Source organism: Chlamydotis macqueenii, chromosome 1, assembly GCF_036417535.1.
Source record: "Chlamydotis macqueenii isolate bChlMac1 chromosome 1, bChlMac1.mat, whole genome shotgun sequence".
NCBI lineage: Eukaryota > Metazoa > Chordata > Aves > Otidiformes > Otididae > Chlamydotis > Chlamydotis macqueenii.
In genome coordinates, this window is record NC_141556.1 from 71,606,780 (window position 1) to 71,630,285 (window position 23,506).

General features: G+C 37.3%; 1 protein-coding gene across 1 annotated transcript in view; it reads left to right on the forward strand.

The window, feature by feature from the left end:
• PIK3C2G (phosphatidylinositol-4-phosphate 3-kinase catalytic subunit type 2 gamma) overlaps positions 1-23,506 on the forward strand; it is a 209,460-nt gene that overhangs the window by 51,945 nt on the left and 134,009 nt on the right. The window contains exons 10-13 of the mRNA XM_086771817.1: positions 5,744-5,939; positions 9,019-9,141; positions 15,967-16,098; positions 21,922-22,036. Coding sequence (XP_086627943.1) covers positions 5,744-5,939; positions 9,019-9,141; positions 15,967-16,098; positions 21,922-22,036 — 566 coding nt within the window. The remainder of the gene's footprint in view (positions 1-5,743; positions 5,940-9,018; positions 9,142-15,966; positions 16,099-21,921; positions 22,037-23,506) is intronic.

Sequence of the window (23,506 nt, forward strand, 5' to 3'; positions counted from 1 at the left end):
TTTTCCGACGGAGTCTGCTGGAGTTGCTGTCTTTTTAAGTGAATACTGAAATCAGATACCTTGATGAGGATACATTCAACGAAGTCGTCATTATGCTTAAGAATGCAAACATTTATTAATTGTGCTTGGGATTTGATAGTTACTTCTAGATCTGATCATAAAAATATTCATCACAGAAAGTTAAAAAAAAAAATAAAAAGGAGGAAGGGGGGGAAAAAGGAAGGTTTTCCTATATAAAATTGAAAACTGTACTTCCTTCTTTTCCTAGTACAAAGTTCTTATAGTTTTGTTTTGGATAAATCACTTTTTGTTTTGGAATATGGAAAAATGTCAAGAGCTTTTTATTGATTGCATTTAATCTCTGTAAGCATTGTTTTCAAATCTGAGCATGACTCTTTGCTGCTAAGTTGTTGCTATGCTGTATCCTGATATGTTATTCTGAAAGCCAGGGGATTTTTAAAAAAGACCAATTTTTAAATAACTATGATCCCCTAGTTCTCAAAAAATTATTAGACAGAGTTACCAAGGCCTTATAAATCATGTAGTAGCAGAGACATTTTTAGTACCAGGACAGTAGGATATTTTTAAGTTTCTTTCAAGGGATAATTCATAGTGTTCTTCAACTAGTAGGAGGAGACATTAAGGTAAATATTGGTGCTTGGAAACTGCATCTAATCAGTATTTGCATTACAGCCTTTTCAAGTATTGCCTTTTTCGTATTATTTTAATGATCTAATTAATGCTACTTTGCACCTTACCTAAATCTTAAGAGTGTTATTCTGGGGGTCTTATGTGTGTACTTATGACGTAAACTGTATTTAGGATCTTGCTCTTTTTCTTCTCTCTAAATATAAGTAGGAAAGAACAATATCAAGCTCCTGTTCTCCAAAGTACCTTTAAGGTGTAAAAAGGGACTTAAGCTTTCCTTTCAAATGCTGTTCAGCTGGGTATTTGTCATGTTTTACCCAGAGAAAACGTCCATGCAGTCAGAGATGGTGTTTTTATTATGTATTGAATTGACGTCATCTGCTAGTGCAATAACAGCAAAGTACCTACTCTGTTGGAAGGTCTGGCACTAAATAGTGTGTGAATTGTAATACTGGACTGAGAGGAAGAAGGTTGGTTTTTTTTTTTTATAAGGAATAAGCTAGTATGTTCCTTACTAAATTTTGAAGGCACCTGCAGGTATATTCATTAATACTTTCAGGGATAGTGTGGATTGTTGTTTCTCACCAAGGTTGACATTTATTCCTTCAACTTTGTATACAACGAACATGTGTCAGAAATAAGCATATCTGGCAGCTGTGGTTAAAGTTCAGTTCCCTTGATCTCATTTCCTTTCTGCAAGTCTGATTTCCTCTCACCATCAGTGAGAAATTAATGCCAAATAATTTCACACCAGAAATAAATTATGAGGTTTGAGTTGTGACATTATTAATCTTGGTGACAATTCACTTTGTGGTGTGATGTAGTCATCATCTCCTCGATACTGGCTATGCCTAGTAAACCTTTCTGGAAAATAAACTCTGGCATAGCTGAAGCTGTGAATCTACTGTAGGAAGTCCATAGCCTGGGCTATGTAAATCAGTGAAACACCATAGTTCTTTCTCATCTAAGATTTATTAATCATAAAAGTCATAAAAAGCAGTGAAGTTCTCTGGCTTCATGAATGAGCAATATAATTTCAGCGTACCAAATCCTATTCAGCATCTCATAAAAATACAGTGAAAAGATGCTGACCAACTCTTGTGAGTAATGGATGTTTACAGACTAGCCAAGATGTTTGTCTCTAATTTAGTTAATTACTACTGGGCTTAATGATTGAAGAGCTGGGGCGAAAAAAAGGGCTGACTGGCACAGAAATAATAGTGTGTTTTAAGCTAAGGGCTAAGAAGAGTAAGAAAATTAATGTAGAAATAATCCTGCAGCTCCAGACCAGGTCATACTTGCACGTTTACTTACACCCGAGGAACTCTGTTCTGATAAGATCTTAATTGTGGATCTCCTAATAATTAGATAGATAATGCTGAAGTTTCTTTTTGTCTCCCTTTGCTGACAGCTGAACTGATTGTCCCATTGCTGCCTTCACCGCTCACATGCCATGGTATCAAGAGAGACAGCTTGTAGTCTCCCCCCAGGCCATGTTTCCAAACTGGCTCCATTTCTACAGTCAGGCACAGACTCTGCAAGCCCAGGGGTGAAAGGTGGAAATTCAGGAGAGAAAGAGGAAAAAGAACAACATTTCCCAGCTCCCTTCAGCAGGGAGTCTCACAGAAATTGCCTGCAGCTGAGTGAAGACTTTTAACCTTTTCCCATTTAGCTACAAAGAACTTGTAGGATGGGCAGGTCCGTGACACTCCGGAAAGTTTTTTCACTTCACCACTGACAGATTGAAGCATGTTATAAACAATTGAAGTAAAACCTTTAGGTTTTTTCTTTTATTTTTTTTTCCCCTCAGTTTTTGTGAGGTTTTTTTTTTTTGTTTATTTGTCTGGTTTTTACATATCTGGAATTCAGTTTTGTGACTCAGATGAATCATGGGAATAATTCTTCTGCAAACATGGACAGGATAGCTTGGGTGTAGTGTAGGCACCTTGCATTTTATTCACTTCTTTGCCTGGCATGTGTAAATTTTTTATTATGGAAATAATTATATACCTATCATCCTATCATCCCTATCATCTATGTTTCTCCCGCCTTTCTATGGCTTAGCTGAAATAGAATACATTTACTCTTGTTCTGGAGACAAAATTTGAAACATTGTCTTATAGCCTAGGATATGGATCGTGTAAAAACTGCTGGTAGCCAAAGGGTACGTTTCAACACACAGCAGAAAGTTTAAACAGATTTTGGACTACATTTCACCCTTTTCTGGAGAAAATGCTGAGAATGTTCCACTCAGCAATCACTGACTTCAATAGGCCAATTTGCATAAATAAGGGCTTTGCTATTACACCGCATCTACCTGTCTGCAGCTTTGAACAGATTGGAGCCAGGGAGTCACAGGGAGTCTCCTAAGTACCTGGTTTTCCTTAATGTAAGTAGTGTGGTACTTTTCAGATAAAGTAGAAAATACTACTTCAAATAATAGTCCACTGATGTCCTCTTCTGGACCTCTTAAGAAGACTTTATGTATGTGACTATGGGAAATTCCTTGAAATCATAGAATCATAGAATGGTTAGGGTTGGAAGGGACCTTCAAAGGTCATCTAGTCCAACCTCTCTGCAAGGAGCAGGGACATCCCTGACTAGATCAGGTCGCTCAGAGCCTTGTCCAGCCTGGCCTTGAATGTTTCCAGGGATGGGGCATCCACCACCTCTCTGGGCAACCTGTTCCAGTGTTCTACAACTCACATTGTAAAAAATTTTTTCCTAATATCCAATCTAAATCTACCCCCCTCTATTTTAAAACCATTACTCCTTGTCCTATTGCAAATGTAAAAGAATTCAGTGCAAATTAAACATTTAGTTTGAAAATTGCTAGGTTATTACACATCCAAGAGAACTGAGTATGAGAATAAAATGGTATTCTAGGGGAAAAAGTCATTAGAGCTGTTATTCAAAACAATTGTGGTGAAGGATGATAAATGGAGAAAATAGTAAAGAGAAGAAATAAAAATATAATTAAAAACAAATGCTAAATAAAGAAGTATATGCAAACAGAGAGTAAAAGGACTGAGTTTTCTTAACCTAGTACTTTCTAAAATGATTCTGGTTTTGTATAGAATGGTTAAGGTTGGAAGGGACCTTCAAAGGTCATCTAGTCCAACCCCCCTGCAAGGAGCAGGGACATCCCTGACTACATCAGGTTGCTCAGAGCCTCATCCAACCTGGCCTTGAACATTTCCAGGGATGGGGCTTCCACCACCTCTCTGGGCAACCTGTTCCAGTGTTCTATGACCCTCACTGTAAAAAATTTTTTCCTAATATCCAATCTAAATCTCCCCCCTCTATTTTAAAACCATTACTCCTTGTCCTATCGCAAGAGGCCCTACTAAACAGCCTCTCCCCATCTTTCTTGTAGGCCCCCTTTAGGTACTGGAAGATCACTATCAGGTCTCCCCAGAGCCTTCTCTTCTCCAGGCTGAACATCCCCAACTCTCTCAGCCTGTCCTCATAAGAGAGGTGCTCCAGCCCTTTTATCATCTTCGTGGCCCTCCTCTGGACCTTCTCCAACTGGTCCATGTCCTTCTTGTGTTGGGGGCTCCAGAACTGGACACAGTACTCCAGGTTTTGTATGTGGAAGACGATTACAGCAGAACAAAGTGTAGTACTCTAGCCAGTTCTTCATGAGTGCAATAGTTTGCTGTCACTGTTTCCAGTAGTAAACTCCACTTTATGTCAAACTATTTCAATTTTAGATATATCTCCATTGTTACGTAGTTAAAATTTGTCTATTACAAAATGAAGACTGAAATAATTCCTTTGCACTGTTTTTAATGCATTTTGTGACTTAATAGTCATGAGTATTTGTTAGTGTAGAGACAAAAGGTATCAAAGAAGGGGAATAAAATTTCAGATCAAGGGTATGTTTTTTGGAGATATTTCTGTCAGGAAACTGAGATACCAAAGTCCAGTGAATTGTGGTATCTGTATCTGGTGTTGGGCAGGATTCCTGAACCTATTGAGGATAAAAAGCTACTATAAACAAGTCTCAGCTTCCTATTTAAAAAAAAAAAAAAATTCAGTGGACACTATTAGACAGCTAACAAATGGCTGCTGAATACAGTGGCCAGACAAGTTTAGGGAGTATGTCAGCAACTGTAACAGGTGACGACAGTATGTTCTTGATCATGTAGGAACCCATGAATTTGGGGGGCAAGGGGGGGGGGGCGGGGAAGACAATTTAGGGTACTCCTCTTGGAAGATAAACCATCCTGATCTTGGAATGATACAATATACTCTGACATTTTCTCTCTCAACCTGTCCTTTATTTGAGAAATGAGTGCTTGTATTAGATCTCTTCACTCAATGAAGGCTGCCAGGACTGGCAATTTTAATTTACACTGGCGATCAGACAATCCTTAGCTGCTCCAAAAACACAGAGAGAGGGAAGATGGAAAAAAGCCAGTAATTGCAGAAAAAGAGCACTGCAGAGCTGAAGCCAGAGGAAAAAAAAACATAAATAAAGGTGTGATACAAATGATGGTACAGCTTGCATTTCATGTATATCTGTATAGGTGTCTATTTCAGTGTCCATCGCTGTGTAATGTTATCCCTGATCCATGATCATTTGAATGCTGACTATGTCTGATTGTGCCTGCTATTGTACATATTTTATGAATTGTTTACCTACAGTTGCAACATCTTTATAGTCTTAAAATTTAACCAGCGCCTTTTCTCCGTGCTACAGCTGCATTGCCAGTTCCCTTGAACTAAGCAGCTATTTAGCTGCTGAAATTATAAAATACCTACATAATAAAAATCCTTCCAGCACAAAAATTAACAGACTAAAATGGTGTGTCTGAGGCACACACTAACTTGCTGTAGTTTAAAATACTTACTTTGAAAATGCCTTAATTTGAAGGCACTGTGAAGAAAGACTGTTAATAATACACCAGAAATGAGCTAAGGCTGGTTTCAGAAGCACAGATGGCTAATTGGCTTCAGTTGGTAGGTTATGTCATTTTAATTAAATTTTATGAGGAAGCATTTCAAAGCCATAACTGATGGTTTAAGATAAATATGGTTCTTCGTAAATGACCTATTGCTAACCTTTATTTATTTCTCTCTCTCCTCTCAGCATTAATAGAGGCTGCTGTGACTGAGCTCTCCATGGCCATCTCTTGTCTCATCCATGTTTACAGCACCAGCTTTGATGCAAATTTCCAGCTTGCCAGCCTACCTAAAAGCCCTTCATGTGCAGACATCAGCCTAGATTCCCAGCTCAGCTTCACTGTTTATGCTGCCCATAACATCCCAGAAGCCTGGGTGAACAGGTAGGAGGAGATCCACCAGGTGTTCACAGGAAGAGGTGTTATCTCTTAGATCACGCATTTTTCACAGATACTAGCTTACGTCTGTTGCTTTGGTGATACTCCTATATGAATGCTAGAGACTAAGTGGATGTGCCTCCAGTTTTTTCTAGCTTAAAGTGCATTTACTTAAGCTTGATTGACTAGGAGACTTCCAGACCCCATAGATGAAGAATTGAGCAGGTGGCCTAGATGGTTGCCCTTGACCAGTGTGGAAGGATGGTAATAAAAGCAGCATCAGAGCACTGGCCTTGACAGGTATGTGTACAAATGCCTCTGTGACCGACTTGCTCAGCAGGAGGAAAGAGTGTGTGCAGCATGCTGAGAGAGTTTGGACTGGGAATTTGTGTGGCCTCTGCAGTATAAGTAACTGGAATAGTGCAACTGGAAGGGTTGAAGGCCAGCTTACCAAGTTGAACAGAGGGGTACTTTGGCTTAAACCCAATCTGGATGAAGCTTTATCAGCAACTTTTGCTCTTGATGTATTCAGACCACATTACTTGGCTAAGCATGTGCGTTGACAGTCCTTTTTATAGATGGTGATTAAAGTAAGTATAGTTTATAGGTCCAAGTATATACCTGGTGTATCAGCATAGCACAGGAAGGAAAAGAGGGAGGCAACTTCAATAAAAAGCTGATTGAAGCATTCTCTTCTGCATTGTTTATTTGGTCAAATTTGTTGCCTCTTCAAATAGCTCCTTTTCCTAAAAACTGGTGTTCTCCTCTTACCACTCCAGTGTGATCAAAAGAGGACAGATGGCTACAGTTTGGTAGTATTATTTTTATCAGTCAAAACGCTGTTCTCCAACTCTTTATTAATATTTTCCCCTTGCTCACACTTTACCTTAAATTCCAAATGACTGATTAAAAAACAATGGGATCATTTGCATTAGACTGTGAGAAAGAGAGTGTACTATACAGCATTAGCTGTAATTAGTAATTTAATAAAAGTCTGAGAGAATTTGCATTAGTTAAGGTAATAAATACAGAACTATAATCACTATCTTGATTTTGCAGATGGTTATACCATTCCTGCTGCATTTTATGTTTTACCAGAAAAATGTGAAATTATATATGGCCCGAAGGCCACTGATGACTTGAATGACTTTCATCCGTGTGAAAATAAGAATCTCTCTTCCTCCTTAATGTCCCTTTCCAATCTTTGTGGTATTAACAGCTAGCATGGACTTCTTAACATGGACTGCCACTCTGACATCTACTTTCCTTGAGTACTTTTACTAACTTAATTCATATGCATACTCCTCATTCTTATTTCTGCACTGCATTAATTCATGCTGGCTACATCATGACTCTTGTTTTCCCTTTCCCTAAGGTCATATTTTATGATCTTACTGCTGTTTATAGCACATATTTTAATATATATGTCTGCATATCTATAGTATATGTATTATAAATGTTAGAATTTTTACATCTCTCACTGTCTGTCTCACATTGTTTTTTTTCCTATACATACCAGTATGTGATAAATGTGATAAATTTTCTTTTACTCATTTGGGATAAGGGAGAATGAATTGTCTTACATTTTACAGAATTGTGTTAGTGTCCTGCCAAATCCATCTCAAGTTCACTTTTCTGTATCAGCTTTTTGTCAATTTTTGTATTTATGCTCTCAATTTCTTATGCCATTCTTACTGTCCTCGTTAAAAAGATAGGTACAGACATTATGAATTGCAGAATAATGTTGCAAAACTGATTGCCTTCTTTCTTAACTATATTGTCATTCCCTCTTCTATCTTTTATCCATTTGTTGTTTTATCTAATTCAAATCCCAAGCAAATGTGCCTTATTTTCTGCTAGTGGCTGCATTTGTTTCTACAGGAAGGCTACCTAGGCTAAATGCTCTACAAAGGCTCAATATAGGTTGAAGTGCATGCACTCTGAACAATCTTTCTGACTTCAGTCAAACTGAAGCATTGTGTAAACCTTAATCTTCCCAGGATTAGGTTCTTATGGTGTATAAATCAGGGTTATATCTGAATATTGTCTATCAATACTTCTGTTCAAACAGAAATGCTTAATCATTTGATTGTGTTAAAGCCTATTATTTCCTGTAATGTTTAGACTCTAGAGTAAAGAAGTCATAATTAAGAGCAGAAGCATGTCTTAGTCTTGTAAGGTATTTTTTTCCTTTCTCTACATCAACACCTCATAAGTACTACAGATTCCAGATCCTTTTCTTTGTATTAAAAATAAACAAAAAAAAAAGGAAATACAGAGGGGATAAAAACCATATATGCTACAATAATTATAACATTTATTATCATTTTCTGAAAGACATCAACCATCATAATTGTAAATAAGGCAAACCCAGGCACCTTCAGTCTGGAAATGCTTCAAATTTGCTGTTCAGATTTGACTCTGTTTCCCATGTTCATCATTCTTGTATAGAATGTGATCTAAAGCTCAGAGTGGCAGGAAGATCTGGAAGTTGCAAGACCAATTAAGAACATTAGTTGGTTATATGCTATTCCTCTATTTTTAGTAAAATTTTATAAGATTTCAGTAAGAAGAATATGAAACCAACAGATAGCCCCAGACCCAAATTACACTATGAAGCTAGTCAGTTAAGTATCTGAATGCCAACACACAGGGCTTTAATGCTTCTGCCTTAATGAATGTATAGATTCCCTTAAGTACTAACCTGTTTTTTACAAATTGGGAAAAGTGAGTAGAAATAGATTTACTGTTGACTGAAGTTGTATGACAATCAAGTTGTAACACTTCAAATCTTGTGTCCAAACTTCCCTTGACTGCAATAATGAAAAAAAAAAAAAAGTTAGTCTTAATAAAAAAAACATGGAACAGAATCTAGGTGTTTTAAGTACTTTTTTGGAATGCCAAACATTAAAAAAAAAAGAACAACACCAAATAAACCACTTCACTACATGAATATGAGATTCATTATTTTAATTCTTTTTGCATGTAAGGATGGATCTTCACAAGTTTCTGAATGGTTAGAATACTGTGCTGGATGTGGTACATTGGCATTTATTTTTTTTTTTCCTCCCCCTCTCCTTTGTAGCTACAAAGTTTTTTCTTTTTCCTGTTCACTAACTTATGCTGGGAAGACAATATGTCAAGTGAAGATTTGCAAAAATATACCAGTTAAAAGATCATTCTTTTTCCTGGCTGACTGGAATGAGAGGTAAGTTTGCTTGATATATGTTTGTCTGACAGATTTTACGCGCTGAATATTCATTTCCAAAAAAAAGACCCACATTATCCATCGTCTTCTGACCAAATTAAACTCCACAGAATTCAGAGAAACTTTGGGAGATGGGAGTAAAAAAGGAGTGGGATAACCAGAGGAAGAGAAATAGGACTGGAGGAATACTGCAACCAAAAGGAAATGCAACCAAAGGCTGTATTTCTGTTCTCTTTTGAGGACTTCTGCCCTTTGGATCCACCTCTAGTATGTATGCAATCCAACTTGAGAACCTATTGTAATGTTTCTTTAAGGGTTCCTTTTTTAGAAGGAACAAGGCTGTTGTGGTCTTTTTTTTTTTTTTTTTTTTTTTGTAAGAAGGATCTGCAGTTTTAAAATTAGGACCTTAGTTTGAGACTGGAATTTTAGAGTAAAGGCTACCAACTGCCTATCACCTGCCTGTCTGTTTTGAGGAAAATAATTCCATTGAAAAGCAAAGCATATACTAAAAAAACATTCAGGTAAGGCAATGGGATGACAAAAAGCATATTTGCAATAGATGAGAGAGTAGTAGCGTGCAATTTTTTAAGATTCAGGGGTAGTAATGTACTTTTCTAGCTTCCTGACCATGACATGTTTATCTTTACAATCTTTGAAATTTTTGGTATTTTACATCCCTGTTTACTGTATTCTAAATCTGAAAGCAGCTTGATTGTACTATAACTGGACAAAGGCTACAAGTCACTTTAAAGGGGTTTTTTAAATTATAATTGAAGACAGAGTGTAATTCATAACTTCTGTTTGCCTTTATCCAAGACACACAACAGTCTGAAGCTGGTCAAATGCAAGACGACCTTCTTATGTCAAACTTGTTACACATTTATCTTAATGGAGATTTTGTGTAGCCTTCTTGCACAACACTCCTAGGGAGCTTAGTATGTCTGCCCTATGGTTAAGAAACAAAATGGGTGCATTTCTTATAATTAGGTCTTTCAGGGCCTAACGTCTGCTTTAGTGCCTCAGTTGAGTCCGTAGAGTTTGCGTGTTGAACCTTCAGTCTTTTGTATGATTGGAAAGTAACTAATATCCTTGTGTTTGAAAAAAAAAAAAAAAGAGAGGATGATTCCTATCTGCTCTGTAGGATTTTTCGCTTTGTCCAAGTTTTGGTCAAGTACTATCTTATGGGACATATGGGCAGATATAATAGAAGTGTAGGGAAAGGATTATATTGCTTATCAGCATTTTTGGCATCTAAAAAGTGACTGATGCCTTTCTAGAATACATCTTATATAACCTTTTTCTAAAACAAACTATAAGAAGATAGAATAGAAATAAATCCTTTAGCCATGACTGGAAAAGAAACTCTACTCTTCTTCCATTTCCATGAAAATGTAAGGAAATCAGACTAAAGCTTCAAAGTTTTTGTTTAAACCTCTCACTCTGCAAAATCAGAATTAAATGTCTGCAATTCCATCAAAAAGCTTCTTGGAAAAGGAAGCAGTTAGGTATGCAGGCCAAATTATTTTCTAGGCTCTTAGCATGAGTTCTAGAGTTTTATGAAACTAATAGTATTAGTTTGTAAGAACATTTTTTTTACTTTTTATTCATGCTTTAGTTTCAAAAAATAATTTTCAAGATTTGATTCAAAGTACAAACTCAAAAATTAGTATCTTTCTGGCAGCCTTTTCAATATTTCCCTCCACCATCAAAGGTAGTCACATATTTTCCACCTCAAACAGACTGGCCTAGATTTGTTTAAGTCTCAAAAATAGGGGGGGGGGGGGGGGGGTCTTGGACCTAATGACCTGAGCTCCGGAAGCACATGCTGGGAGTCTAGGTAGCCAGATGTGTCATTATTTTTGTATGTTTTGGCTTATATCAAGTAAAGGATTTTGTGAACAGATATTATTATTTTTGAGTCAAAATGCAAATATCAGATGAGTATTTTAAATCAGCTAACCAGTCTTACAACTAGAGCTTTCCCTCCCTTTCTTTGAGTCACTAAAATGTTCCTGGGTTGGCAGGGCAGATTCTACTCTGTTGTTTTAAATGTATTTTAAATATTAAATACTTGTCACAGTTCTATAACAAGAAAATCTGATTTTTGCTATTTGTGCTGATAACCCTCTAAGAAAGAATAAACAAACAACAGGAAACTTGAAAGAATGATAAGTATATTCAGAATATTTTGAAATACACAGCAAGAAGGAACAGCAGAGGTGGTGCCATATTGTCACTGAAGGTGCTATATGCCTAACTGACATAATTTAAAACATACTCAGGAACAGGCTGGTTTGGCTTTCCTACAACAGATACATGTATATAAACACTAATTAGTACTCTTTGCAAGAATTCAAGCTGGCATTGGTTAAAAAATAGAGTATTTTAATGAAGTAAGTATTACTGCAATTGTTTTTTCATGTCATCAAGTGGCACCATTTCCTATTGTAGAAAGTCTGGATCACTCAAAACTGTAACCAAGCTGTGTTCACTCGTAGTTAGCTTTTGTCTCTAACATCAGCTTTGTGAAACAGAAGTGAATATGTTTGCATAAAAGGTTTACAGAAAAGACTATTTTTTTTTTTGTAAAGTTTCTTGCCTTGAGTTACAAAGCGCTACTTTTGTTCTAACCCATATGCTACTTTAAGTTGATCACAGCCATTAGAAAATGTATGTGGTAAAATATCACCAGGAGGAGCTTCTGTTACATTAGGAAGTCAAGTATTCTCTATACAGTTAGAGATCAATCAGGCTGAAAAGTAAAATTAACTAATTCAAAATTAGTCCTGATTTTAGATCAGGATTGACTCAAGTGAAAAAAAGTGAAGAGTAGTGATTTGATGATTAGGAGTCTAGGAAGAGAGTTTCTACTGAAGACAAGACTTGCTTTATTTGCCAATTTTTAATGTATTTACTTTGTTTTTTCAAGTGTTTTAACTTGATAGGTTTTTGTGTTTAAACATGAGCTTCTGTTGAAGTCTTTTATCATATCTAGTCTTTCACAGAATGTTCTCAGAAAAGATGGGAATCATTTGATACCCAAGGAGGCTGCCTTGTTTAGTGTTTCTTCTTTGTCATTTTTAAACTATACTTCTTGCTTTAGAACTCGTGTGTTATCTTTGAAATTCATGATTACCACCTAATTGCAGAGTTCGAACAGGCTGATCCTGTCTCGCACATAATGTGTAAAGTCCAGCAGTTACCCCCTTATTTTCTCATCAGTTTCATTTTTCAGTGACTGAAACCTCTTAATTATATTTTTTCTTTTGTCTTAGCTGGTTGCTCTTAATGTATTTCTTCCATTATGTCTTCTTTTTCCATCCTCCATAATTTATGTTAAACTTACAGACATGAAATATGGAATTAACATTAAGCCTACTGTTCATCACCTCACGTGCTTTCTTGGCATTGGGTTTTCCTCTTCTCCGTGTTTTGTTTGGGTTGTCTATTTTGTTTATACTCTCTCAGGGCAAAGCTCGAGTTGCCCCAGAGCTCTTCCGTGTTGAGTGCTCTTATGATATTGGGCCTTTGGCCTTTGAAAACAGCTGTATAACTTTGTCTAACATCTGTGAATAGCACCTTCTCAGTGAGTTGCTTCTCTGTTCTTCTCAACTACTGTTGAAATTGTTCACCCACAGGGCATCTTATTTCTAGCCATTGTTCCATTTCCTCTTTCTTCTTCTTAGTCATCCACTTAACTCAGCCTTATGCAGTCAGAAAGGATAATGCCAACTGGGTAAGCTCAGACATGCATTAATCAAATTTTTTAAAAGCTGTACAGATATTCTCTTTCTCTGTGTATCCCGTGTCTCTGGGAGGGAAACTTTGCTCCTCTTTGGCCCACACTTTTACTCTTGGGATATCTAACTCTTGTAAAAATTTCCAGATTCTTTTCCTACTGGTGTACATCTGCTAGTCTATATATTGTGTCCTAGGGAACCTCTGGCAAGCGTTTGTTTTCTGCAGTGAGGATATTGTGAGTTTTTTCATTACTCCAAGTTCACAAGGAGTGTTAACAATTGTCTGTGTTAGAAAATGCATGTCTCAACTTTTTATTTTTGTCTCTTCACAACATTAACAATGTTTTAAAGTTAAGTGTAACTCTTCATCCAGGTTTATGTAACATGGGCAGAGTTGTTGGCCTGTAAGTGAATAAGAACAAGCATGTAAAACAGTTCAGTTTCCCAGTAATTTTTTCTAACTAATTATGGGTGAGAAAGAGGGTATGAGACAGGAAAAGCAGAGCTGAAAGCTATAAATAGGGACAGGTGGGAAGACAGTTGAGAATTGCTTCTGAGAAGGAAATTGCTGTCTTGCTTTGTTATTCAAAGAGAGGTATGCAGATTTGAATAATTTCCAAATGTTTAGGACTGATCATCTGAAATTTTGACAGTAATGCTAATCTGGAATACTTCAGAATTTCAGCTGAAAACTGTCTACTTTATTTCAGTGTATTCAGGGAAACTTTCCTGAAGCCAATAGAATTTTGGCAAATGTCGTAGTTCAGCCCTGATCAGGACCAGACTACGCAGTCTCTCTCTCACTCCCCCCACACTCCGAGAGAATAGGGAGAGAAAATATAAGGAAAAACGGCTCAAGGTTTGAGATAAGGACAGGGAGAAATCCTTAAAGTTACCGTCACGGGCAAAACAGACTCGACTTGGGGAAAACTATTCATTTATTACTACAAATAGCAGGATAATGAGACAGAGAACAAGATAACCTCCATCCACCCCTCCCTCTTCCCAAGCTCAACATTACCTCTACTACCTTCCCCCTCCTCCCCCCCGAGCGGTACAGAGGGGGAAGAGGGAATGGGGGTTGCAGTCAGTTCATCATATCATACGTTGTTTTACGCCGCTGCTTCATGGTCGGGGGAAGAACTCCTCACATTCCTCCCCTGCTCCATCGTGGGGTCCCTCCCATGGGCCACAGTCCTTTGTGGAACTGCTCCGGTGTGGGTCATCTCTTCCACGGTGTGCAGTCCCTCTAGGACACCTGTCCCAGCGGGCCCTCCACAGGCCACAGCTGCCTTCAGGCCTCCACCTCCCCTGGTACGGGGTCCTTCACGGGCTCCAAGTGGATCTCTGCCCCTCTGTGGACCTCCATGGGCTGCAGGGGGACAACCTGCTCCACCATGGTTGTCACCACAGGCTGCAGGGGAATCTTGGCCAGGAGCCGCATTACTCCTCCCCCTCCTTCTGAACTGACCTTGGCGTCTGCAGCCGTTCCTCACAACAGGCTGGTAGATGTCTCTCAGGATCTTTTTGATCTTGCAGGCGGGCTGGACCGAGTCAGGCCCAGTTGGCTGCCTGGCGAGAGGCCAGAGGGTGAGGCCTGCAAGGCCCATGAGGCCTGCGCCTCCCCCTCTGCGCCTCTGCTCCTACTCAGCTTCTTCACATCTTCTCTTCTCTCTCTTTTTTTTTTCTGTTTTCCCATTCTTAAATACGTTATCGCAGAGGCGTTATCACAAGACATTCTGCTACCAATCGGCTTGGCCTTGGCCAGCAGTGGGTCCGCCCTAGGCCTGGCCAAGTCCCCTGAACAAAGGGGAGCGACTTCTAGCAGTTTCCTACAGAAGCTACCACCTTAGGCCCCCCCCTACTAAACAAAACCACGACAGCAAATTTGGAAGTACGAGCATAATCTTACCTTGTACTGTTACCTTGTCTTATTTGTGCTACCTATAATCCTTATGTTTTTCAGGCTACTATACTTTTAAAATATTGATTTCTACATTTGCTTCCTGCTTAAGTATGACTATACCTTTTTAAAAATTATGAGAATTGCGTTGTTCTGCCAGTCTAGGTTGAATATCTGAAAGCTAAATAGAATCTATGTTATTTAAGTTTATCTTCAAATTTGTTTTCTTAATCTCAAGTTTATGCAGATCTTTTGTTTTCTTAATGCTTATGTTGTCAATGTGGAATAATTCTTTTAGCTCCTTATATTGATTTTGTTTATACAGAAAATGTAATTAATTTCATTTTCCACTTGAGAAATTTAAGTTTGCAATGAATAAACATGGAAAAAGCTAGAAATGCACCACCGTTCACAATAAAGTTCTCTTCAGGAAAAAGACAATATAACCTTGTACATGTCTGGATAGTTACATGCATGATTTTTTCATACAACATGAAAGTATCTTATTTATTAGAATTGTTTTAAGTTATGATTTTAAATCAATTCATATAATCTATATAAAAAAAATTGAATGACCAACCAAGTTTGCTAATGGTCAATAAACAGTTGAGATGAATATTGATAGATCTGAATTTTCTCACTAAAAAAATGTGAATCACTCATTACTGTTAAGGTAAAATATGCCTTTAAATTGTGATTGGGAAATACCATACCACCAAAGCACATCTGAACCAGAGAATGATTATAATACTCTACTCACAATCAACTCTTAGGTTCTTAAATTGTGTTTTCTTCTGAAGACACAAGACAGCAAATAACTACTGTTTTACACTTTACCTCTAAGGGCTACTTGTTCTGAAATAGCCCTTCATTGATAAGGTAATTCTAAAGCAAAAGTTTAAATAAGCTTCTCCTGTCTTTGTCAGCTCTAGTGGTTACTGCTGAAGTGAATGAGTTTTTATATGACTCTTCTCAAATGCTATGACCCAAGTTAATGGTTGGCGATACTCGTCAAAGTGTTGAAGGGATCTGTCAGTTGCATTTTCCTTCAGAGTACAACTCATAATTTATAGCTTGATAAACGTGTTAAGGCATCTAGACAAATGCAGAAAGAGCTCACTTATGGTAATGATGCTCAATTTTTTTAAACTTTTATTTTTCTCTTTTCTGATTTTCTTTTAGAATCAACTTTCCTCTACGAATAAAGGCTCTTCCAAGGGAAACTATGCTGACAATAAAACTACTTGGAGTAAACAGTGCCTCTAAAAATACAGAACTGCTTGCTTGGACGTGCTCCCCATTGTATCCAAAGGAGTAAGTTCAGCTTTATATGACAGCTTAAGAAAAGACCATTCTTGAATAGTATTGCACTCAGCTTGGGAGAAATATAAAAAGACAGAAATACTCATTTCAGGACCTTGCTGTAAATAAGACTGAGACAGTCACTTACAGTAAACTGCTCTTGATGTGCCAGTAAGAGCCCTATCCAAAAGCTTCTCTTTCTTTCCAATACATTGTTTTTGAACTTGGCTTATGTAACTGTTTAACACTTACAGTAAAGTTCCATAGGCCCATTGAAAGACCTTGCTGTACCGTTTCCTGTAGGTTTGCAAAATTCTCCTCAGTTTAGCCTTTTGTTCACAATGGTTGGGCTGTTTGTTTTTTTTTGTTTTTGTTTGTTTTTTTTTTTTTCAGTCTGCATTCGGTTCTCGCACTCATTCATTCTGCTCAGAGTGGGGCAATTAGTGAGGACCACAATGAGCACCTTTCCTTCTGCACACCATTTTAGAAGATTTCTCCTCTTTTTAACCTCTTCTTTCTAAACAGCACACAATGTAACTGCCGTTTAAAGATGCTCATAGCCTTGAGTGTCTCTGCAGTGAAGCATAAACAGAGGTCTAAGGTAACTTTTCTGCAATGCTCTAAATAGATTTTAGAGGCACTGAGACATCTGAATTTAAATTGAGCCTTTACAATGATGCTTATTTTTTATTTAGACTGCATACTTCTGCATGCCTTCTGGGCAATAGATGAATACGTTCAAGCCCTACAAGTTTCTACATTAGCACGCATCTCTAAGCTATAGGTTTTCCCTCATCTGAAGACATCTCCATCTACTCCTCCATATGGTGGCAATCACAGTTTAAAATCAAGTAAAACAAAAAAAATATCTGATTACATGTATGAATTTACTATGTTTGAAAGACCTTGGGTTCCATTGAACTTTTCATCTGAGAGGCTTAAAACACTAGAAGATAGGCTGGACTGGGCTAGAGACTTTTTCCATCTTTTCAGAAGAAAAGATTACTCTGTTCAGAAAAAAGAGAGTGTTCTTCTGTGACTTAGTGATTAGAGCACTTAGCTTGAAGGAAGGAAAGAAACATGAATCAAATCTCTGCTCCAAGGATTACTGGAGCATTTTATTCAATTACTTTTCTTTCATAGTTTGAAGAAGAGCACATTGCTCACTCTTCCATTGTGTTTGTCTTTTTGAACAAAACATGCATTATGTTTATTTTGAATATTTCCACCATCCTAGTGCTTAGACTGAGATAGAGGAAATATCTTGGCTGAGGATCTAACTTGAGATGAAGTGTTAAGATGTCCTTATCCTCAGCAAGTTGGTGTGTGCTGAGTACATTCAGAAGCAGAGTATTAGGCATGATAACTTAATTGGGGGACACTTAGGCACCTTTGGAGGTGAATAGGACATGTGAGAATCCTATTCTAGAGGACCTGTGTTGTTCTAGAGGTTTCTTACTTTTCAGCATTCAAGTCCTGAAGGAACAATTTTTGGAAGATCTGAAAGCCCTCAGCTCCCTGTGATGTATATATTTTAATGTATGCTGTCAGAGCAAGCATGTTGATTTTCATTAGGTAGATCTTCAAGTCACTCGGTTTCAAAAATTTTGCTGAAGAATGTCTCCAATCTTTCATGGTACACACAGTCCGCACAAGGAAAGACATAGAGGGCTACTTCCTCTTCATCTGCTATATAATTGTAGAGATCATTGCTGAAATGACCCTTCAAAGCAGAAATAAAAATTGAGTTGTTGAGGAGGAGTGATTTAGAAATAGCATGTTCAACACCCCCTAATCTAATAATTGTGTCATTTACAATTACAGTAATTACTAACACAAAGAAGCCTGAATGTTTTTTCCTCTTTTAGCCAACCACAATTCTGCAGAATTATTGATTCATCATGATCCCTGCTCCTTGCAGGGGGGTTGAACTAGATGACCTTTGAAGGTCACTTCCAACCCTAACCATTCTATGATTCTAGGATTTCAATTGATAGACTTGTTTAAAAGTAAGGATAAACCTGAAATGCCTTCTGAAATGTGAAACTTGAAAATATCTGAACATTCTCCCTGCTTGCTTTTCTTTTTCTTTGGAAGATCATGAATATTTTTTGGTAAAGTATCTCTCATGGTTACCTACTTAGAAAGTAGCAGGATTAAAACTGTCAGGTGGTTCTTCATAGGTAATGCAATCAGTTAGTTGAAGTAATTGAGAAGCAACAGCAGACTTCGAAAGGCCATTTCCTGCTCCACAAAAGTTTTTATGTAAAAGTTTTTATTTGACTCACCAATTTTGTGCGAAGACATTAATAAGCTAAGCAGTGAACACAACTTCACTCCGCTCACTGCTGGAATGCAAGTAAACTTCAAGACTTGTTTCAATAGAGTACTTCTGAACCTGAAAGTATATACTAAGAAAATATTTGTACCTGTAGTGTCACGGTAACGTGTCAAGTGTACCTTGTATTATTGCAAAGATTATGGTATTAGGATCTCTGCATTAACAAACTCCGTAAATGTATATAAAGAGATTTAAGAAATATGATCAAAAAAACTTGACAAAACATTTCTAATGCGGAAAATACCACTTTCTGAAAGGAAACTTTATTTAGAGTAAATTTAGGTGAATTTGAGTTCTAAAAAAGTCTTAACATTCTCATGTCCAGGATTTAACTTATGGGCAACGGACAGAAATAAGCTGTTTGAAGAAGCCAGTAGCCCTGAGGTATGTACCTGGGTCATTAAACATCCTTGCTCAAATCTTTGTCCCAGTTGGTCACTGAGCTCATTTCTGTCCATTGGAAAAAGAAAATAAATGTCAAATATTTTAAAAATAAAGTTTTTTTATTTCTGTCCCATTATTCCTTATTCTGATTAAAAACATGGGAATTCTGTTCAAGCTAGTTGTGGTTTATGTTAAAAAGAGATGGAAAAAAAAATTACCAGTTTTGAGTTTTTCACAGATATTACTTAGTAATCTCGATCTTTGAGTGACCTAGGGTAAAAGAACACTTGTTCTTTTCCCCACAGTGCCCATTGCTCTGACTTCACTGACTGTAACAACAAAATGTATTTTGAACTGGTGTTTCCAAATCAGACAGAGCAAGCAACAAAAATTTCCTCTTGCAGGGTGTGGTGAGGGAAGTCTCCCGTATGCTTTCAGGATACAAGATTGATTTTGTTAAGTTAGGGTAACTTGAGCTTTCCTCTAGCAGTGTCCTCTAGTAGCATCCTCTTCTGCTGTAATAAGATGGGAAGTGTATTTTAGTTCAGACAATAAACAAGAGCTGGGAATCTATATAATTCCAGGGGTTTCCATCTGCCCTGGTATTGCATGAGCATATATAGAAATTAAATGGCAGTAGGGACAGAGCAGCACTTGTTTATTCACCTCCTGATGTGCTTAATGCTGAAGTTGCTAGATGGAAGCCATTGTCTATGGCTGTGATCGTTATACAGTCTTTACAAAGGTTAGTATCACTACCCTCACAGATGGGAAAATGGCAGGCAGAACAGGGAGTGACTTGCCTAAGCTCATCAGCAGGATCAGGTAGCAGAGAAAGGAATCTATCTGTTCAGTAAAGGTTATGGTTGTCATGCTCATGATGCTAGGTCCTTCCTTTTCTGAATGGATCCTGCACACTCTCCTGCTTCTTTGCCTTTTTCTGAAAATAATGATGCATGTTTTCACTGTTTCATTCACCTGCATGGCCCCTGTTATTGTTCCATTTGTGTGTGCAAAAGCAGACTCAGTCCTGAAGAATCTTAGCTGTGCAGTACATACAGTGCCTCAAAGATTGCTAGGGAGGGCTCTAGCCAGTTGTCAATGCCTCTTCACATCTTTTTAAAAATACCTCCTTTGTTTACAGATTAGCCTTATTCCAAAGCGTGACTTACTGATGGGAGATAACGTAAATTGCTCACATATTTGTAAATGTATAAATTAGGCTACTGTATATACAAGGCATAGATATGTGTCTAGTATTTAAATAAATTCATTTTTTCATAGGAGTTATAATCTCCATACTATTGTAGTGCCTCAATGTCTTTAGTTTTACTCACAGTCCTGCCATCTCTTTTCATGTGAAGTCTTCTCAGTTCAGCAAAGATATTTGCTTTACTTGCTGTTTGTCCAGTTGAGGATGCTGAGAAGTCCAACTGCCAGTTCTTCCTTATCTTCCTGCACAATCTTCAGCCACATCTGTGCTGGGTGCAAATAAGTTGAAATAATGAGCTCAGGAAATGTCTCAATTAAATACATCTATAGTGCCTGTGAGGTCTGTGCTACTTCTTGTATTTGTCTATACAGGTTTCCCAGGAAAAAAAAAATCCAATGTATGGATTTTTTAGAGCACAATATGAAAGTGATTAGCAGTAATGAGAGCTCAAAAGGATAATTTAGTCTTCGTGCTCATTCAGTTCTCAGCTACTCTTCTCCCCTCTAACAAAAGTGCCAATTCAAATTATGATGTAAACCCCTGTCAACAAAGGAGTGGTTGAATAGATGTGACTCATTTATTAAATGTCATCTGAGTACACATCACAGAAAAACAACTACGAACCACCGTTGATCATTTCCACATTTACATCAGTAACCTAAATGTGAAACTTCATATCACACAACTGCTTTTCCCTGAGTGCTACCTTGTTCACATCACAGCTTCTTTTTCTGCCTCCATTCCCCTGCAAATACACATGCATCTGCGAAAGAAACTTCAGAAAATACATTTTTCGTTAATCCTCCTGAGCTGTGTTCTCACAATAAAATAGAATGTTTGCAGTAACGACATGAATAGCTTGAAAAGTGAAAAAGAAAAATTAGCCCTGAATTGGGTATACACTGAGTGGTGATTATAAAAATGGCTTTGCAGGAGTTTCTTATTTCTTCTTCAAATGACTTAGCAACAATTTATTTCAGTTTGCCATTCAAAAGGTACTTTCTTACAGTAATGTTGCAAATTCATGCTGGAATCAAAAAGTCCTCCTGGCTTCTTTTGTACGTCTAACATGTTCATCTCAGGTAAAAGCTATGCACTCAAAACTCATCTGCCTGGCTGGCTGTTTCTGTTGCAATGGGAGAAAGAGAATCTAGTTCATTCTCTCAGTTGTTTTGACTGAGAAGTGCTTGGAACAATCTTAATAAAAATTATTTGTCAGTAAAGAAGAGATGTTGAACATAGTCAAATTTCTGATCTCACTAACCATTAAGATGTAGACAATTTAAAGGCTAAGTCCAGCATACTATACCTTCCTTTATTCGAGTACTGCATTCTTAATTCGAGTGGATTGGCTATGATTAGAATTTACACCTGAACTTTCTGATTTTATTCAAGTTCTGTAGACTGCATTGTGTGGACCTGCCAAATTATGTTGGTTTTCTTATGTACAGCTCTTTTCTTATGTTTCAGCTCTTCGGAAACTCTGATATCATGCTCCCTTCTCATTGCCATCTACACACAGAATCAGGAAGTTTCCTTCAAAACTAAATCTTAAGATAAAATATGGTTTTATTCTTTTACACCTAGCTTAAATGGCAACCCCTGCCACATAAGAAGTCGGTGGTAATGTGCAGAGCTAACCTAGAATGTCTTGGCAACATGATTTATGTCATGATCCCTACAACTGCAGGGATACTACTATAGCAGTGAGGCCATCGGCATGCAACCTCTACTGACGTAGGTCAGATTTGTACTAACCACATAAAGATAAAAGATTTTATCTCCTTTTGCTTGTCTTTTAAGCTCTCCAGTTCCATGTTCTTTGATATAACTTCGATAAACCCTGTTCGCCTTGTCTCCAGTACAATTGTAGTGTTTCTGGCTGTGTGTATTGCAGACGGCTCATTCATGGAACTGTGCTGCTTAGCATGACATTGTACAGCATGCTTACAACAGCAATGATTTCCCCAGGCATCTGCAGTACTGATACACCAACCTCAGTAACATTGCAGGTAAGAAAGTGAGAAAGTAAAGGGAAGGGTTATTTTCTAACCAAGTGCACGAAAGAGCATTGTTCCCACAGCTCATCAAGACCACATCAATTAAAAATCCTGTTTCCATTATAGCTGCTCAAAGAGAGTATGTTAATCTTAATGGATGGAAGTGTGTAATTCTGCACAGTGGCAAATACGTATGAGATACTTTCATATTAAATACCACCTCTGAGATGTAGAGAAGGTTTTTGTAGGGTAGTTTTTTGTTGTTATAATTTTGATTCCAAAAATACTTTTGACACAAATTAATTACTTGGTACCTGACTTACAGCTACCTTTTCAAATCCGAACTTTTGTTCTGAGTACTATTGAATTGCATGTCATTATAAATGGAACATACAGCTTGCAATTAGTCTGAGTAGCATAAAGGAAGTGGCTACAAGGAAATTGTCAATAGGCATCAGGATAGCTCTCTCTCGATGACTACATGCTGATCACCCACTCATTCTGGGCAGAATGGCACTCCTAGTATTGAAAATGCATTAGGTCTGCATGGTAACTTTGTCACCTTTCCAGGTTAAATTAGCAACTGGATGCTTCAGGGCAAAGCCAATTGTTTTCTGTATTAAAAAGCTGAATGACTATTAGCAAATGACATGAAAAGCAGATAATACAGACAAATGAGGCTGGCCTAAAAATGCCTAATTTTTAATAAAGAAACAAATGGGGATATTCTAGTGTGAGGAGTTCAGTCAAAGACGATGTCTTAAAATAGCTTCTGCTATTAATAATAAAGGGAAATTGAGACAGTAAATGGCTATTAAATTATAATAATTCTCTGCTGAAAGATACAGAACAGGAGGATTTCTCATTCACTCCTCCTTGTTTTCAGTTATCTTCATGTATGTGACAGTATCATGATTTGTGAACATGCTGGAAATGTCATAAAGATAGCTATTCTGATGTGACTGACAAGATACATTTTGAAGGGAATAACTTTGTTAACTTTGTTAACTTGTAGAAGATTGATACATATCAAATATGTATATTTTTAAAAATATATAGGTATAGCTAAGAGATTATGGCTTGCCTTAATAAACCAAAATAGGATGTGCAAATTGGGCTCTATTTTGAAGAACAACCTGATTTTTCAGTTAAGTCTATACTAAGATTATCAAGCCACTTAAGCTTTGTAATTTTGGTTAAATGTCTTCTTTCTCTGCATCTTAAAAATATTATCCTAAATGTCTGACACCCATACGTAAACATAAAGAATGAAAAATTGGTAGATGCTGTGCAATATATCAGAAATTGAACATCCAGAAGTGAAATGAGGAATCTGCTTTCCATCTCTTATGCTGGCAGGCTACACATCAAAATTTTTCCTACTTTTTTTTTTAAAAAAACACCCCGCCCCCCCCCAAAAAATCTATGTTAACGGAAGGCTTCCATTTAAAAACCATCTCATTAAAAACCAAGAAAGGAGGA